Source organism: Seriola dumerili, unplaced genomic scaffold, assembly GCF_002260705.1.
Source record: "Seriola dumerili isolate Sdu_G_001 unplaced genomic scaffold, Sdu_1.0 BDQW01001845.1, whole genome shotgun sequence".
NCBI classification, from domain to species: Eukaryota; Metazoa; Chordata; class Actinopteri; order Carangiformes; family Carangidae; genus Seriola; species Seriola dumerili.
Genome location: NW_019176100.1, coordinates 663,472 through 681,593, shown reverse-complemented (window position 1 = coordinate 681,593; position 18,122 = coordinate 663,472). Strand labels below are relative to the sequence as shown.

Below are 18,122 nucleotides of genomic sequence, written 5' to 3'. Positions count from 1 at the left end.
CCACAATGGACACCAAGAAATATGTTTTTAAAAGCAATAGGAATCAAAGATTACAGAGATTTTATTAACATTTATGCACATTTACATTATTATTTTCAAAAGAAAGTGATTTATATTATTCACAAGTCATTTTAAAATACAGCATCATCCTCTTAGGTTGCAAAAAGAGTGAAATGTCAGCGTCATGTGCAGAATTCCACAGTTGGTCCACTCATATCTAAAATGCAAAAAAGGTCAATAAAACTTCTAGCTCTCGTTGCTCGTATACGGGCAGACCACGCACACCTGCGCGATGTCGTCATATTCGTACGTCCTCTTCAGGAACGTATCCGTCAGTCTCAATCCAGAAATACTCTAAAACAAAAAACGGTGACATTACTGAGCATCAGCAGTGTTAGCTTTAAAGCACATTAGTAACGGTTTATGTTTAGATCGTACCTGCAGACCCTGGACAGATGAGAGGAGTGTGAGGGGCAGAGAGAGGAAGGCAGCAGGACTGAGTTTTCCCAGCTGTCTCCCTGACACGCCGCACCAGTGGATCGACCTGGTGTTGCACATCTCTAGCACCAGGTCCATGGTTCTTTCACTACAACACGAAGGTCACAGAGAGGCTGGCTGTTAGTGTGCTATTGGATCATGTCTGTAATTCAATGATTCAATCATATGGTATTGATTAAATAGTACTGAAGGTTGTCCTGTATGAGGAGCAAGACTTGAGGCTAATGGACTGTGGGTTTTTACCTGCAGTTGGTGATTTTACAGATAATGTCAAAAGGCTCTTCGAGGTTGACCGTGTCAGGAATCATCTCCAGAGACAGTCTGATGTCTCCATACCCTGGAGCCTGCAGGGCACACCAGGATAGGATAGTAAAAAATAAACATAATAGAATTTTAAAAAATGAGATTCTTTGATCTTGACAACGGCGGACACAAATGTTCCTGATACCATTCTTTGTAGCTGGCTGGTCTGTAACCTCCCCCTCTCCCCGAGATTGGTCTTCCATACTATGTCGAGCTTTCCTATCACCGTCACGCCCTTGATGACACCGGCCTTCTCCGCGTACTCCGGCTTCGGCTTCAAGCAGTACAGGTACTGCCGTGTGTCCATGGGCTGCAGGTAGGACATTTTCCCAAAAGTGGACTCCCTGACAGGGAAACGTTACAGACGAGAGCCACAGTACAAGCTTACAAATAAATAAATTCACCTTTTTTCCCAATTACATCAGCACAAGGGAACATGTGCTTTATTTTTCTCTCTTTTTTACCCATCTTCTCCACATGCGACCATGTTGAGCTCTGTAACGTTGTACATCATGGAGGGCTCTAGAGAGACCTTCTCCATGAACATCGGGGAGGTGGTGATGTTCTGGATCTGAGCCTCCAGGAACACTTCGTCTGTCTGGGGCAGAGAGGAGAGGGGTCAAACTAATATTTGCTGCTCACAATGAAGTAAGATCACAGAATCTCCGAGGTGAACTGAGCAACACTTCAACTTCCTTCATTAGGTATGAAGAGGATGAGGCTTGTGCAAAAATCCTACTGCCTTACAGGATACGTTCACATTCTTTCAAGTCCGTCTTATAATAACAATATTCACATGGCCATATATAGTTATTGGTCGCTGTAATTTTCCTCCTGACCTGAGGGGATACCTTCCTAACAAGACCTCAGTGTAACAGAGGGATGACAAACAGCTGAAATAATACTTTCTTAAGTTTAACCCAAGTGAATATGAAGCTTCTGCAGCATGACGTAGACTAAACAAGTGGGCATCTTCTCAAGCTTTTTAGAATGAAATTCACTCTTTTGTCCAAAGCAGATCAGAAAAGGGAGGAATTTAATCTTAAACTGCACTAGGAATGTGTTTTTGCACAAGAGGGGACAGAGCTTTTGACCCTATCGGAGAAACATCAGCCAGTATGAACAGGAGGAATCATGACAAACACCTGTAACTCTCTCAGCGTATCATATGGCCACGTGAGGAATGCGAGATCCACTTGAATAAATGTGAACTTCTCCTGTGAGCTACTCTTTAGGTGATGTGAGAGATAACATCTATATACTCAGGCTGTGAAGACAACATTAAACATATAAAACATTTCATTCTATTACGTTTGCTCAGTGAACCTTTGAGGACATTGTTAGTACAAGTGCTGGACAGCAGAGTATACAAGTAGACGTTGCACAATGACTGATTTTTTTACCAATCGACAAAGTGGCCTCTCAAACATCAACTAGCTGTGTGTTTTTAACCAATCGGATCATTTAAAAAAAGACACATGGTTTGTCTCTATTCTAAAATATTTCAAATTCACTACATTTATTGCTCATAACCAATCACTAATACCCAGTGGTGAAAGTAACTAAGCAGTTATTTAAGTATAAATAAAGTTTATTTAGTTCAGTTTTAATTTTACTTGATTATTTGCAGGTTCTGCTACTTTATACTTCTATACCACTAATATCCAGAGGCAAATATTTCACTTTTTACTCCCTTAGTTTTAACAACTTCAGTTACTGCAGATTCGGACTGATAATACAAAATAAGATCAACAAATAAATTGCGTTGTATTCATATCTTAAAATAAGATTAACATTAATGCATCAATAATTATAATCCTATAATATAATACACAATGGGTCATACTGCAGGATGAGTAACCTATGGTTCTTCAAGTGTGTTCTGATGCTAACACCAGTTTTACCTGAATAAAATTTTGAATGTGGGACTTTTACTTGCGCCTGTATTTATGCGACATTCGTACTCAGTACGTCATCCACCACTGCATTGGGAGAATGTGTTTATATGTGTTTAAAATCATGTTTATGTATATCATTATTTACCAGAAAGCAACTTATTTAACTTCTAAAACAATATTTAATCATTGCTGAAAGTTAATTGGCTCTGACGGTTATCTGACAAATCATATAAAGCACCTTTACATGCCTCGACACGGTGCCTAGATACGATTGTCATTCTTGTTTCTATGTGGGCAGCTAGTTGATGCTTTAGGAGAGCAGCACTCAGTGTTCTCCACAACTGTCAGATAATTCAGTGCAACTTCTACTGTACAGAGAGATACAACCAGAGAGAAGCAGAGATTAGTTCATGCCTGCATTTCATAACATGAGAACTGACCATGAACCAGTCTGAACGAGGTTAATGTTAAATCACAGAGCTTAGCATCTCTGCTTCATGCAAAGCCATTCCAACCAATACCTGAAACCTCACACTGTATTACACATGATCAAATATATTTCTTCCGTTAACTCTAAATGATTAAATGAGTATAACAGTAATTGTTTTGTTTTATAAATCACTGACAACAAAACCGTAATTGGCCTGTTCCATCACACTGTGAACTTCAACCCAGCTACTGTATGTAAAAGTTTAAATGAGATTCAAAAGCATCATTCGTGTCTGCAACATGTTTAAATCTTGATGAATAGAAAGTGTGAACAATCGTAATGGAAAACTGATCATTTGCCCAATGTTGATAAATTGTATAATCAATGCAAACCCCACCCACCACAATCTGACACCACAAACTTCAATTAAAAAAGTCCAAGCCCTGTGTAGGATGAGTTTGCAAGAAAGCATGAGCGTCCAAAGAAAGGGCAAAAGAAAAACAATGGAAAGTTCATCCTGAGGACTCGCATGTTAAAAATGAATCTAGGCACTTTGTTTTAACACTAGTCTATGTTTAAATATCAACACATTTTCTTTCCATTTTTCTATTTTGCACCTTTCTGTTGGACCCAGAAAGACAAAGTCTGCTGCACCAAAAAGGATTAAGAGTCACTAATGTTTCAGCGATGAGAACAGAAGAAACAATTACCACAGAACTGAGGTCACTCTAATGGAGAAAATAAAATACAAGACATAATAAACAAATGAAGTTACATGCCAAAAGATGATGACAATGAATATTTGCAGTCTAATATAAAAAAAGCTACTGGTATGAAAATGAGAAAAAGGGAAAAAAGCTTATCGTCTCTACCAGGAAAACCCTCGCTTTGGTGCAAGGGTTTTCCAGGAGATCTGTCTTACACTAACTCCCTCTATTAGCATCTGGGAATGTTTCCGACCATGAAATGAAATATGATGTAAAGCATGTTATGTATGCTACATAAGAACTCGCATGTCATACTGTACAGTTCTTCTATTTGCAGAACGACGTGGTGACAGACATGCGTGCAGAAATTTTTTATGTTGACAGCTGCACTTTCTGATATCCTGCAGCTGCTGGTGGCGTCTGACTTACCTCTGCATTGTAGAACTTTGTCTTCACATCCAGCGGCTTCAAAACCTGATTGAAAATAGATTGCAAACTGAAAGCTGTCGTTTTCTCACACTGTATCTCCATTCGCAGAAGAATTAAGAAATGGAAAAAATGGAAATCTGACGGATAACACAGGTCTTTCTGCTACAAGGAAGCGCACGGGGGCTACAGTTTGTTCACAGACTGAGGGGCAGACGCAACAGCGCGGGTGTTAATTGCATTCGCTTTGTTGTAGACCTGTGACATTTCTCAGGCCTCCTCCAAGCGTTACGCATGAGGTTACCGCTGTCATCTAATGAGAACACTCAAATATAACTCACCTGGAATTTGAAGAACTTCCGAAAATAGAGCTTCTCCCCATACTGTGTGGTGTAACTGACTGCACAGACTAAGCTGGAAATTGGAAGAGAGGAAAGAGATGTTTAGAATAGCAACAAACACATTTACATTTACTCATTTGGCAGATGCTTCTATCCAAAGCAACTTGTAAGTTAGGGATATCACTGAAGCTTCAGCGCAGTAGGAGACCTTGGAGTAAGTAGGAAGGGCTACAGCTATTCAATAAATGCAAGAAGTGCACCAGAAGTGCTTGTTAATTGAGATTCTTTTCAAAAACAGCAGCCTTTTTATTTAAGGAAAAAGATCTGCTCGGGCACTGTAACAAAATAAGGGCGTCTACATAGTTAAAACACTCACATGTGTGTTCCGATTTCCTTGACTTCGTGATGGATAACGTCGTCAATGCAGCATTCGGGTTTGAGTTCTGCTACTGCAGAGTTGGATGCAGAGAGGTTGAGCCTCTGTGAGCTGGTCTGTAGATCGGCCTGCGAAGGATCACGTCACATACCAGGACAATTATGTGTAAGAGAGGAGTGAAGAGAGTGTAATACATGTTGGACAGGTATATGTTTTTTGTTTTTTGTTTTTTTACAGTACCTTCACAAGAATGTCCTTTACTACTTGGTTGCTGTCGTTGTGCACACTAATGTAACTGGAGAAGGTCTCTCCCAGGAAAATATTTCTGTGTAATGCAAAGATGCGGAAAAGTCAAATCACAAATCAACAGTTTGCTCTGTAAAAAAGGTAAAATGTTTTAATTCTTTAGCTCTCTACTGTAAATTAGCATTTATTACCCAAAGTTCTGTGGTAATGTAAGCATCTCTCCGAGCATTAATGTCTCTGCTCCTTTGATGGTGGAGGGGTCCTCCCTCATAAGCTGACCAAACAAATCTCCTGTGGAGGCAGAAACGCCTGAGTTATGTGTCGTGCATACGTAACGTGTTAATGAATTTGGCTCACTTTCCACCGAGAGCTGTCAAAAAAAAACACTTGACAGAGTGTTTGCAGTGCACAGCTAATTATGTCTGGGCCAGGAAGAAACACCTGCATCACAGATAGGAGCAATTTCACCAACAAACAGTGTGCACACATGTGTTATTACTGTAATTACAATTCTATACACCAAGACGACTTCGCAAAACTCAACGGGACAAGAAATACCTGACAAGTAGCGATGCACTGATCCCTGACCACATGCAGCTGACAGGGTACAGGCCATAACTTTTAATGCCACAGCTATTCCACACCTCATGTTACCTTACATTGGAATAATCCCAATGAGTTTCACTCAGTGAGCTTCACAGATTTTAGATTTGAAATAAAGAGAGCACTGAATTAGTTCTGTGTTTAGGCAGATACACAGATTTGTTATCAATTAGACAAAAAGTTGGATCAGTATATCCTTACTAATAACACCACAGGGGATTTGGAGTCCATTCTGCTTACTGTATATGTAGCACCTACACAACCACACCAACATAAGACTCCTTTGAGAGTCCCTTGCAGGCACGTTTATTTCAATTTAACTACTACATCAAAAATATCACTGTGCATTATGTGCTAGCTGAGCTGTTTGTAAGTAAAATGAAACTTGAATTTGTTTCCATCCATTGAGAGAAAAAAAAAAAGTCACAGTCAGCAGCAGCATGACAGTAGATTTTACCCACAGCCTGAGGACTGTATAGATATACAAGATGCACAGACTTTCTTTTTGACATGGTAAGATTTAATTAAAGTTAGAGGATTCTCTGTAGTGAAAGACAGATCAAAGAGAGAGGGGAAATACCTTTGAAGATCAGGTTTCAAAGCAGACTGAATCACAAGTGGGTTTTTTTTGGGTTCATATTTCTGTCCTTCTGTCCACATGTATCTTATGCTGTGATCAATTCACTGACTAATATCAGTAATACTACTCATACTACAAAGGGTACTGCTATGACTCCTAGTGATTCATCTACATGTCCCACGAATATTAATAATGACAATGATGAACATGGGAGATTGAATGTAATCAGTGCAGGAGTTAAAGGTGCAGAGTGGTTTTATGATTCTAATGTCAAATTTAAGTAATTCAAATTAGTGCTCTTTGGGATACTGTATGCCTACTCTTATATAAATAGCAAACCTACCTAGAAGTGCCAACATGATTTATGCTTTATGTGGAGTTCAGTTACACATCGCTCTGTGCTGTACTCCACCAGATGGAAAAAAACAAACAGTAGAAACTCAGCAGGCTTTCCCATCTAAATTTGGGAGCAGGACCTGAGACGGTAAATCTATAATGCAGATGTATACTGGGTCTAAGGCAAATGCCAAATGCAGCTGAGTTCAAAATGTATATGAAAGAGGCGGATTTCAATGCATTTTATCTGCATTTAGCTTTCAGCTTCTATATAATACACTGTGTTTAATATAATATTTTATCTAGAGTTATGCAGAATAAATAAATCAAACATTTTGGAAAATTCCCAAAACGCTACAGTCTGCATTACAGCCAACTGCACTCTAAAGGCTTCAGCTTTGATTTATTACATTTAAATTTTATTACACCATCAGTACTCTGCCATGGTTATTATTATAGCTCAGTAATGCAGGCACAGGCTAAAAGCATGAAGGCAGTTTTTTTTATTTCCTGCATCCCCTTAACGTCACTGTTGAGCAATGAGGTTTTAGACATTTTTTATATTTGCTTTTGTTCCTTCAAATAAAAATGTATTGCTTAAGTTCGTCTGCTGTCTTCAGGGGGGTGTTAGATAAGTCCTGACCACAGAGAACATCAGCTTTAGAAAAGCAGAAGTAATCCCATCAAAACTGGAAGTAAGACGCCCACCTCAGTCTGGTCTCACTACTTATTTTACGTCCCATCATGTACATTATTATGAAATGGTGACATGAACTTCTCAAAAACTGATGTGTTAATAACTTGACATTTGTGCTCTGAAGGAAACTTTACAAAGCCAGACAGTCAGTTTCTCAATCACAGTGACGGACTGAAGTCACAAGAATACAACATAAATGAGAGGTTTTTCTTTTAACAACCTTGTTGTTGACATTAAAAAGGAAAAGAAAACTTGGTTGTTTGGAAGCTTTAAAAGTTGATATAGTTTTTAGCTGTTTTCTTTTCTCCCCTGCCCTTTTTTAACATGACTATGATCCCTGTGATGAACAAATCATTAACAAAGGCAGCACAGTGGCTCATTTGTCAGCACCTCAATGCACAAAGACCCAGGGTTTGGACCTGAACTGGCTCACTGGGACTTTCTGTGAACAGTTTGCATCCTCACACAGTCCCACCTTGCTGGTGCTTGCTGTTGCTGCTGCTACATTTGATCAGCCAACAGGAGAATAATTGACCAAATCTGATTCCCTGACAATGTCAAGATGTTCTGTGTGACATGGAGCAGATAGATAAAGGAGACACTACATAGGCCATTAGCTAACACACAATACACTTTTCAGAAAATTCTCTTCTGCTACTGGCCTGTGAAACAGAATTAAATCCCCTTCAGGCTCTGTGTTTGTTACTGTGGTGTCTCTAAACTGGCTCACCTGGCAGATCTCGATCCTCACATGTCACCGGCAAGTTTGTGAACAGTGTTGGTTTTGTTAACCGCATCACTGTGAAGAAAAAGTGACATTGGTTAGTGACACGTAAGTTAGTTACCATGGGGATGTTTTCACACATTTGTGGTGATACAGTTTAGATACGCATATCATAGCCTCAGTAACTTCAGTCTTAGGCAGCAGCCACGCTGTCATGTGTCAGGAGCAGGTTTTCAATCCAGCACAAGTCGACAACAGGTCATTTTAATTATTAGTTTTTGCACTGGGTCTGAATGTGTCCCAGTCAGTAAAATTTATGGTAGGGCTGCAAATAACAATTATTTCAATATTGTTTGACTGATCTATTCATTTAAAAACCAACAAAAAATGGTAGTCCAAAATCCAAAGATACTCAGTTAACAATAACATTTAGACAAAAAATTATTACTTACAGTATTTCACCAGACATTACAAGAGTCTAAGACTATGACAAACTAATTATTTCTGATTTTCTCAAGCTGTCTTTGTAATTGGTTTAGGGCTGTAACTAACGAGTATTTTCATTATCAATTAATCAGTTGATTGTGTTATTGATTAATCAAGTAATTGTTCAGTCAAGGAAATGTCAGAAGACAGAAAAAAAAATGCCTGCCATGAGCTCCCAGAATGCAACGTGATATCTTCTTATTGCACGTTTTATCCGAGTATATTCAATTTACTCTGACATGAAACAGACAAGCAGGAAATAATCACACTCAAGCTGAAGTTTGCTTTTTTGCCTCAAAAAATGACCCTAAAGATAGCTGTTGTCTCATCGATTTATCGGTTAATGAACAAATACATTAGTTAGTCATTTCATGACAACTATGACAGCTCAAGGTAAACTTAACGGCAACTGATAAGAGCTTTGTGTATGATTTGGGGGTAGAACTGGATCTTGTAAACAAAAACAAAAACAACGTTAAATGGGCAGAAACTGAATAAACATTTTTTGCCAAGTGGCTGCCTGACACATAATCTGGCTGTCATCTTTGCTGACATTATGGTGTAATTCTTGCTCAAATATTCTGCTTCCACTTTCAGCTTTGAGGGTCAATAACGACAAGAAACGCACTCTTTTAAAGTTACAAGTGTCACAAACTTAATTGCACATTATCAAATGCAGACGTTTGATGCTAATAGCAGCATTAGCGCTATTAGCAGCTAACAGCAACAACAAATGACAACAACCTGCTACGGTGAAACATTAACGCGTCTTGTTTTACCCCTAAAAACAACCTCTGGAGTCACAATCTATATGCAGCTGCCATGACTTTAAGATACCTTTTAATGCGAGTAGGTGTTCCTGTTTGGCCTGAGTTACATCCATTTTGACAGAGACAACTGTCTTATCGGGGAGATGTTAGCTACCGTGCTAGCTGGTGCACTTTAAACCCTTTTCTTCTTCGTTTTTTAATTAGAGACGCCCCCGAGATGCAATACTGCCTCCTAGAGCCCGTGATGTGTGTTACAAATAAATCTTCCTCCACATTTATCTTTTATAATAATAATAATAATAATAACTAGAGAAATTTTGAATGTGCCTGCTGCTTGGTGCGTGTACTTAAAGACGTTACTTTCAGTTTAATTCATGTCGTAGAGACTCATCCTGACACTGACCTCAGTCACTGCAGGTGTCCCTCAAAGAGGCTTTTGAAGCTGTCACGACTGGCTAAAATAACCTCACACTGATGGTTTCGAAACACAAATGTGTCCCCACAACCACTGCAAGACATATATACACACATGTACATGGCCTAACAGAAGTTGATCTGCAATAAAGCTGTACCTCTATATCCCCATATAGACTCTTATTTTGAAAGTGTCTGTGCTTCTGTTTTTGGCAGTATAAATTGTATAAGGTTTTGTACAACAGAGCCAATAATTTCCCCTTATCATGTTAAGACTTTTATTTTTAAGGTTAATCAAACTTACCATTTATTGTTGAACTGTCCAGTATGAACTGCTGAGTACCTGAATTTATATAGCCCTAGAATTTAAAAGAGCTAATGGGTCTTTATAAGCTGATGAAATTATGTCAACCCATCAAACAGGTAGTTTAAAGATGACCTTGACTGTCTAGTAGTAGGTGGAAATGTTGCAACTTTCTCTGCATATGAGTTATTTACCATTATTATTGTTGGAATTTAATTTGTCACTGCATGTTTATTTGCTTCTCACAACCCCCTGAATCTAGATGTTTCACTTCACTGGCATCTAGTGGTGTGGGTCTGTATTACGTTGTGGTACAACCTCACAGCACCTTAGTTCATCGGTGTAACAACAGAAGTGACTTATGTAATTAATAATGACAACTAAAGTGACACTGCTGAGACTTCCAAACACATATACATTCTTTATAAAATACTGCACTACTGACCCTGATTAGAGTCCTCTTCTGGAGGCCAGTGACAGCAATGACCATGTCTTACAGGAGAGTCAAGTATGAAACATCCTCATCAGAGCCGAGTTTAACACAGTGGATTTGTAGCTTGACCTCAGTTTGATTTAAAGTGTGTAAAGTTATGGTGTTGGAGATAATTGGCCTCTTGAATAAATAATTAAATCAGGATCCAGAAAGCTCAAGCAGGAACTGTGATGTTACAGTAGTTAGTTTAGAAGTAAAATATGGTATAAAATTGAAATACCTAAGTAAAGTAAGTAAATGTACTTGGTTGCTTGTTATTGCTGAATGTGGCTGGTAAATAGAGTTGGTCCTTCCTCTATAATTCCATCACAGTACAGGTGATGAGGATCGGAAAATGTCTGATACCTACAATAACCTCCATCGTCTCCGATGCTACTATCAGCTCGCCAGAACACCTTCATCTGTCGGCTCATTTCACAGTTTGACAAGCAGGAGGTCAGGCTTGACTGTACCCACTGATTGCTACATGACTGTACAACACCAACGCCATAAACAGCTGCAGAAAAACTATAAGCTGCAGGTTAATTCAGAGATCATCTGAGACATCACTGGAAATGTACGGGCCATATAATTCTCCCTACTCTTCATTATATCGTTGGTCACTACAGAGACGCCAATAGCAAACAGAGACAGAGAATATACTGCACTTTTTTAGTAGATATCATGATTTCAGCCCGTCTCTTCAAATGCTTCTTCATACAAATTCAAGGCAGTAACACAGTTTAGCTTCAGCTTGTGCAGAAGCAGCAATCTAGTTTATTCATTGAAAATTTGAAAATAAAAACAATCATTTTAACTGTTGTAGGTTAGATCTCTTTAGGGTCAGTTTATTACATCATTTTCCAGTCGTTTATATTGTTTCAACCTCTATAACCGAAACCTTATAGTAGTTGTAGTCGAGTATTTAACATTAGAGATATTTTCCATTTCGTGAAGCTGAGTGATGATGGTACGGGCGATAATACCCAAAGTCAAAAGGATATAAACTTGTACTATTTATTAAATAATATTAACTTCACTCTGTGTAAGAAAAAGAACATGGGTCCATCAAATGGTGCTTTAACACACAATAGATCTTTATAAGCAACTTTAAAGAACAACTATTAAAAATACATCTACTATCCTGCAAACTACAAGAACTTTAGAAATACTGTTAAATACAGTCATTCAATTCAAGTTACAGAAAAAGATTATTTATCATACATTCAACAAAAACACTGAACAACACTGTTTCCTTATTCTCTGTTAATGTTAATCAGTGAAATTAAATACCATTTTAATTTGGTTGGAATGAAAACCTGCAGCTCTCCATGGCACATTCAGTGCAGCCATTATTTTTCATGTGCTGTCTTCACTGAGCAGAAGCTGCAATTAAAATGACATTTAGATTATTATCTCATGCAGAAAGTTAAAATACAGATGAAGCAACGATGACAACTTGAAATAAACGAATACATGCTGATTAACACAATAATGGTGAAATGGCATCCATATCTAACACTGTGTTTTTCTCTTTAGATGGTACTGATCTACAGTAACACGATGTCCACTATCATCCATACTCACATGAACTCCTTCACCCTCTGTTTCTGGCCTCTGCCATTTGTTTATGGATAAGATTCCAAAGACGACCAACCCAAAGGCCACAATGAGGAGGCCGAGGGAATTCGCAAACTTTGCTTCCACAGGCAGCGAGCTGTACGGCTCTCCGCTGCTTCCATTACTGCAGACAGAGAAACAGAGAAATGCAGTTAGGAAATTCAGTTTTTTAATGCATGGATAAGTTTCTGGCACACTGCTTTACAGTGCAACGACACTGTTTTCCCAGTTGAAATGAAAGACGACAATGTGTTGTCACCAGTTGCATATTTGAGCACTCACAGCGCGAGCAGCAGTTTCTCATTGATGCCACTGATACATGAGGTCAGACTCAGGATCAAGATTGCTTTCCCCACCCAGACATGGACAGGTTTCAGGTTGCGTCGGAACCACAGCGAAGAACAAGGGAACAAGAAACCAGCCAAGCCGAGGATCCACTATCCATCAGCACGGGGGAATGACAAGAAGGGAAAGTGTTTTTCTATAACAGTGTCAGCGCTTTGTGTTCAGCAATACGTTCAATAACGTCAATTAACGGTGTGTAAATATCTGTCATGCATACCTGAAATGCAAACAGCGCTACAGTGCAGATGCCCACCCAGCTGTGCAGAGAGTACAGGTCGTTGATGTGGAAGCCTCTGTGGAAGTCGAACACGGCGCACAGGCCCAGGACGGACACAAGCAGAGACAAAAGCATCAGTCCGGCGTGCACCAGCTTCCAGGTGTACTTCCTCTGCCTCCAGGTGAACGGCACGCGATACACAACAGCCGCTGCAGATGCACACACAGGCAGAGACGGTTGAGAGATACAGTCTGTCTTGTTCTGCTTTTAATCTCAATTCCTGAATATTATTACAACTTATTGTTGTTGTCATTTAAGGATGAAATCGAGAAGTCCTGATATTTCCACTTACAATTTACATTCAAGCTGATGCATTCATGCAGTGAAAAACGTAATGAGTTCATTGTCTGCATAGATTCACTTCAGTTTCCCGGGTATCATGACGTCTAATTAAAATAATAACAAAATCCAGAGTGAAAATACTTCTGTCAGCTGCAGCGAAAAATAATCATCAACCTGCTGGATCTCGCTTTTCATTCACAATTGTTTTTAGTACAATATGTTTGTACACTATTGATACACCCCTGCACACAAATTGCATACATAAAATGCACTGAAATATAGGTGTAAATATAGGTTGAAGGGGCGTTTTAAACTCACAAGAGATAGATGATCAAGATCAATACTGCAGAAGCTGAGGCACTTCCAGTCAAACAGCACAAACACTGGATCCTCCAATTCCCATAATCCAACACAGTGCCGTCTTTTGTTAGACTCACCCTGCCTGGCAAATGCCCACACATTTCAAACCTCCACACCTCTAATATGTCACGCAGGCTTTTTGTTCAAAATTTGAAAGGCTCACAACCCAGTCCAAGAAAACACTGCCGGCCTCGCTGTATCAACACAGTTGTTTTCTCAGACTTTGGAAATCTCCCCTCAGAGCCACAGAGGACATTAAAGAGCTGCTTCCACAGAAAACCTCTCTTTTCCTTTTCCTTACAGCTCAACAGCATCACAGACTCCATCCTCCAAAAAACACCTCTCTAAAGCAGTTCCAACTAAAACTGAACATCAGAACTTCCATGGCAGAGGATTCTTTATCATCACACTGCGTTCACATCAGGCAGGTGTTCCTAATAAAACTGGTTAACTGAGTGTGTTTACTTACCATTTCCATACAGAACGACCAGCCCGGACACCATGAGCACGGGGTGCCAGTTGAACTGCAGGGCAGAACCGTCCCAGGAGAAGCCCCCTCTCCAGCGTGAGCTCCAGCAGATCACAAACAGCACACAGAGCAGGGACAAGCACAGACACAGGGTGTAGGTGAGGTAGAAAAACACAGACGACCTCATATCTGTGTGTTTACTTAGCCGACACATCGTCCATCAGGAATTGTTTCTGATCTTAAATAAGTCTGGTGGTTAAAGGAGGGGAGGTCTAGAAGGACGGGACAAGGAAACAATTTTCCCTGCTTTGTCCTGCTCAGTGTTGTGTATTAGTCATAGTTATCAGCTAAAAGCAGATTGCAGGTTTCATAACTTCACTCACTTTTTGCTGGGTCACGTTGATTCGCCATGGACCGTGGATTTCATGTTTATTACACAACAAGCCGACTGCAGCATAAAAGTCATAATAAGACAGATTTATGGAGCACATCCTCCTTAGGTTCCAAAATTGAGTCAATACTTTCACACGATGTTCAAAGGCAAAAGTTATGGTTCAACTTTAGCTCATTTTATGACTCAACTATATAGTGGAAGAGATAAAAACATAAAACATAAAGCATTTAAAAAAAACATTCAGCATGACAATGACTTAGAGATGAAGCGAACATGATCAGATATGTGACCTCTAACTTGTACTTGTTGACGGACTAAGGTGTTACGAAGATGTTTGTTTTTTGTTTTATTTTTCCTTTTCTTTTTCAAAGGAACCATGTGAGTGACAGAGACCCGTTAGCATGTCATCTAATTTGGTACAGGCCTCCAGTACGAATAAAGGCCCCACAGTTTCGTGACAATCCTGAGATCTGGGTGAAGGCAGATGATCACACAGGGCCAGTCACGCAAGGAGAGTCACGCCAAATGAATGTGTAATCTCATTTTACTTTGTAATGACAAATGCAAAAAGCAGGAAGACCGTGAAGCTGAGAGACCATTTTATTGCAGCCATCGTCAGAGAGACGTCATGTTAACAGCAGTAAGGAAATATTCAAGTGACAATGACATAATGCAATTTTCCACTTTTATCATTCGCCTGAACACCTGGACAAAGGTGTCACTCTACACGTCGTACAGCAGCACAGTGACTGGAGCACTCAGCGCCATGTTGTGTATGATTTGCTTGGAGCAAATGTTTTCGTCGTCTTCGTTCTCCACAAAGATGGACACGAAGTGCTGAGCCTCCCAGGGCACTGCCTGGGTCTGCGAGGCCAGCACGCGGATGCAGTCGATGTCCTTCCTGAAGATGAACTTCTTGTCCTGGGGAAGCACGGACGAGATCTTCTCATCGCCTCCAGACTCGGAGGCGATGAAGGCGTCAACCTCCAGAGCTTTCTCTGTGACGAACACTCGGACGTTCCTCTTGCTGTAGTTGCTCAGCTGGCACGCCGTGCTGGTGTTTCCCATGTTGTTGTTTATGTCTGGTGTGATTGGTCGGGACTGCGGGGCGCGCTGGAGGCTGTAGTTTAAAAAAAAACAAAACAGATATTCTGCATAACCTGGATTCAAATCTGTGCATTAATTACATTTTCTTATGTGACCCACCTACACACCTTTAATACTTATATATATTTATAATATTCTCTCTAAATTGCATCATTCTTTGTTGCACACTAGCCTTTATGCACAGCCTGAAGAGCATGCTACCTGCATATTGATTGATTGATTGATTGATATCTATGTATTTACTGCCGTGGCTGTTTTTAAGGCAAAATTCTGACATTATCAATATAAAGTAAAATAACTTTTCCTTTCTGGTGAAGAGAAATATGTACATAAGCATGTTTCTTAAACTTTCACAGCATATGTTCCAAGTCTAAAGAAAGAGTCAAATAAGCAACGTTTTCTTCTCCACATGCAAGAAAACACACGTCACTCATTTCTATTTACACACATCAGTTAACAAAACAGGTAAAGTTACTATTTTAATCTCTATTTATTGCGGATTAAAGACGGGCTTACCTGCTGACACGACGAAGGCAGAGTGACAATAACGCACTGTGGCTCTCTCCCTCATCTGAGCAAGTGTCTGTTTTATGGGCAAAGTCTGATAACATGCAAAAAGTTTGAGCCCAGCCGCAGCACAGGGCAATAAACTGCGTGCACCAGCTTCATAAGACCAAGCCATTTTATACTTTCATGTTGCACACAGACGCCTGTGAAGAGATTAAAAGAGTTATTGTTAATATTATTTATTGATCAATGTTTGCTGCATACTTTGAGGATATTTATGTTGTGTATGAGACATGTTGTTTTATCCTATTTTAGGGACAGACTTTACAGATGTAAAGTTTTTTAGCATCTTGAAAGTTTTCTCTCACTCTGAGCTCTGTGTTTCTGTACTGTTGGGGGTTTTTGCTGGAATGGAATTAGAAATACATAACCAGATTCATTTAAAGTGGAGAAGCTACACACCTCATTACGTTCTCCTATAAGGTTTAGCACTGTGAGAGTGAAGTGAGTGAAGCCTCTCTGTAATTACAGCACCTTGTTATATAGAGCCGAGCTGTAATTTGCTGCCTGGTTTGCATATACAAAGTGGAACAATGTAGTAAAGATAAAAAAAAACATTGCTGTCAGGTTTGTGCTGCACTTATTCTCAGCACAATGAGGATGTGGCTGCTGCTGCTGCTGCTGCTGACGTCCCTGCTCGTCCCTGGGCTCAGGCCCCTGGGAGACGGGGACGGGGTCGTGGGTCACTACTACAGCTGGAGTTTGTGCAGAGAACTGCTCCTCAGCGGACGGATGACTCCCGGAGGACCAGGGAAACTTCTGAACCAAGCTGAGCCTCACTGCGTGTGCATCCAGAGAAGCTGCGTGTATGTTGCTGTGCACAAACTAAGGACCTCCCCCTTCTACTTGGCATATGCAGTAGACGATGACAACGGGCACAGTCTGTCTCATCAGGATGTGACAGAAATAATCCACAGGATTCATATTCCAACAGTGGTATGCCTGTTTCAGTCAATACCGATGTGAATCTGTGGCTTTTTGTTCCCACTGATGTTTTTCTCTCTACAGGTGTTTCCTGGTAACTACTGCCACTATAATCCATATCTTCCATGAGCTGTTATCTATCAACATATTGTTTATTTTTATCTTCTGACATGTTCTCCGTTTTGCTGCTCTCTGCTGCACGCATGAAATATCAGCGTACCGGGTGGGATTGTTACAGTTGGCAAGCGTCCCCCAAAATTACACATCTAAAAGCATGAAGCCGATGATTGCACAAACAGCAGCAACCTGGTTTATTTTCCCACTAATTTCACACCGCTGATACCAAGAATATCTGACACGCAGCACATTTCGGCACCTGTTTAGAATATTCATGAGGCAGAAAAGCATTTTCAAGTAGTTTTTTCCAGCTAATGCTTTAAACTCGGCGAGAGAAACTTCACCGTGAGACTCCCTCTACGTATTCATTTGAGATGTGAGGAAGAAAAACCTGAGCTGCTGTCAAGTAGAGTACTAAAAATGAAAAGCAGAGTAATATTTCCTTATGGTTACACAGACATAAAAATAGAGTTACTAGAAACAGTGCAACAGCTGTGGAATGTGAACTAATCCCTTTAAGACTAATCTCCTCTCTATTGGCCCAGATAACAATGAATGTTCTGCATGGTCACTGTTCTGTGTGTGTGTGTGTGTGTGTGTGTGTGTGTGTGTGTGTGTGTGTGTGTGTGTGTGTGTGTGTGTGTGGTGTATTCATGTGCTCAGAGGACCACATGCCATTATGGTAAAGAGACCAGGCCGAGCATGGAGAGAAACATTCAAAAAAGAGCCATTAAAAGTTAACAATTTGCTGGCGGCTCTGTGAGGCTGCACAGAGCTAACTACTAGCATCGCTTTCAATGACAATGCTAACATGTAGATGTTTAGCAAGTAATGCTAACCATTCTCACTGTCTTAGGTTTTCCAACCCTCCAATAGGAATTTCAGTCTAGACCAGTGGTTCCTAACCTGTGAGTAAAGGTTTTATAAGTGAGTTAAATCATTCGCAAAACAGTGCAATTTTGGTGAAAAGATTTAATTATAAAAAAGATATATGTATATTTAGATTAGATATATAAATGTAGATATATATATATTTAAATGTTAAAACA

At 39.9% G+C, this 18,122-nt stretch overlaps 2 protein-coding genes across 3 annotated transcripts; both read right to left on the bottom strand.

Annotated features, from left to right (window-relative positions):
- Positions 1–43: 43 nt before the first annotated feature.
- Positions 44–9,584, bottom strand: trappc13 (trafficking protein particle complex 13). Of its 2 annotated transcripts, XM_022768801.1 has the most exons (13): positions 9,489–9,584; positions 8,172–8,240; positions 5,417–5,516; positions 5,220–5,304; positions 4,980–5,107; positions 4,604–4,676; positions 4,266–4,310; positions 3,840–3,857; positions 1,266–1,399; positions 947–1,145; positions 742–842; positions 439–586; positions 44–354 (listed from the first exon to the last, which is right to left on the bottom strand). In XM_022768801.1, the coding sequence occupies exons 1-13, from the start codon at positions 9,532–9,534 to the stop codon at positions 247–249; spliced, it is 1,254 nt and encodes a 417-aa protein (XP_022624522.1). In that variant the 5' UTR covers positions 9,535–9,584; the 3' UTR covers positions 44–246. The 2 variants fall into 2 exon arrangements, with proteins under 2 accessions (XP_022624522.1, XP_022624523.1); XM_022768802.1 differs by lacking the exon at positions 3,840–3,857.
- Positions 9,585–11,375: 1,791 nt separating this feature from the next.
- On the bottom strand, positions 11,376–14,362 carry LOC111239039 (cytochrome b ascorbate-dependent protein 3-like). The gene is made up of 5 exons (XM_022768806.1): positions 13,965–14,362; positions 12,794–13,002; positions 12,514–12,668; positions 12,199–12,355; positions 11,376–11,997 (listed from the first exon to the last, which is right to left on the bottom strand). Exons 1-5 carry the CDS (start codon positions 14,176–14,178, stop codon positions 11,971–11,973), a joined length of 762 nt encoding a protein of 253 aa, XP_022624527.1. The 5' UTR covers positions 14,179–14,362; the 3' UTR covers positions 11,376–11,970.
- Between the last annotated feature and the right edge of the window lie 3,760 nt (positions 14,363–18,122).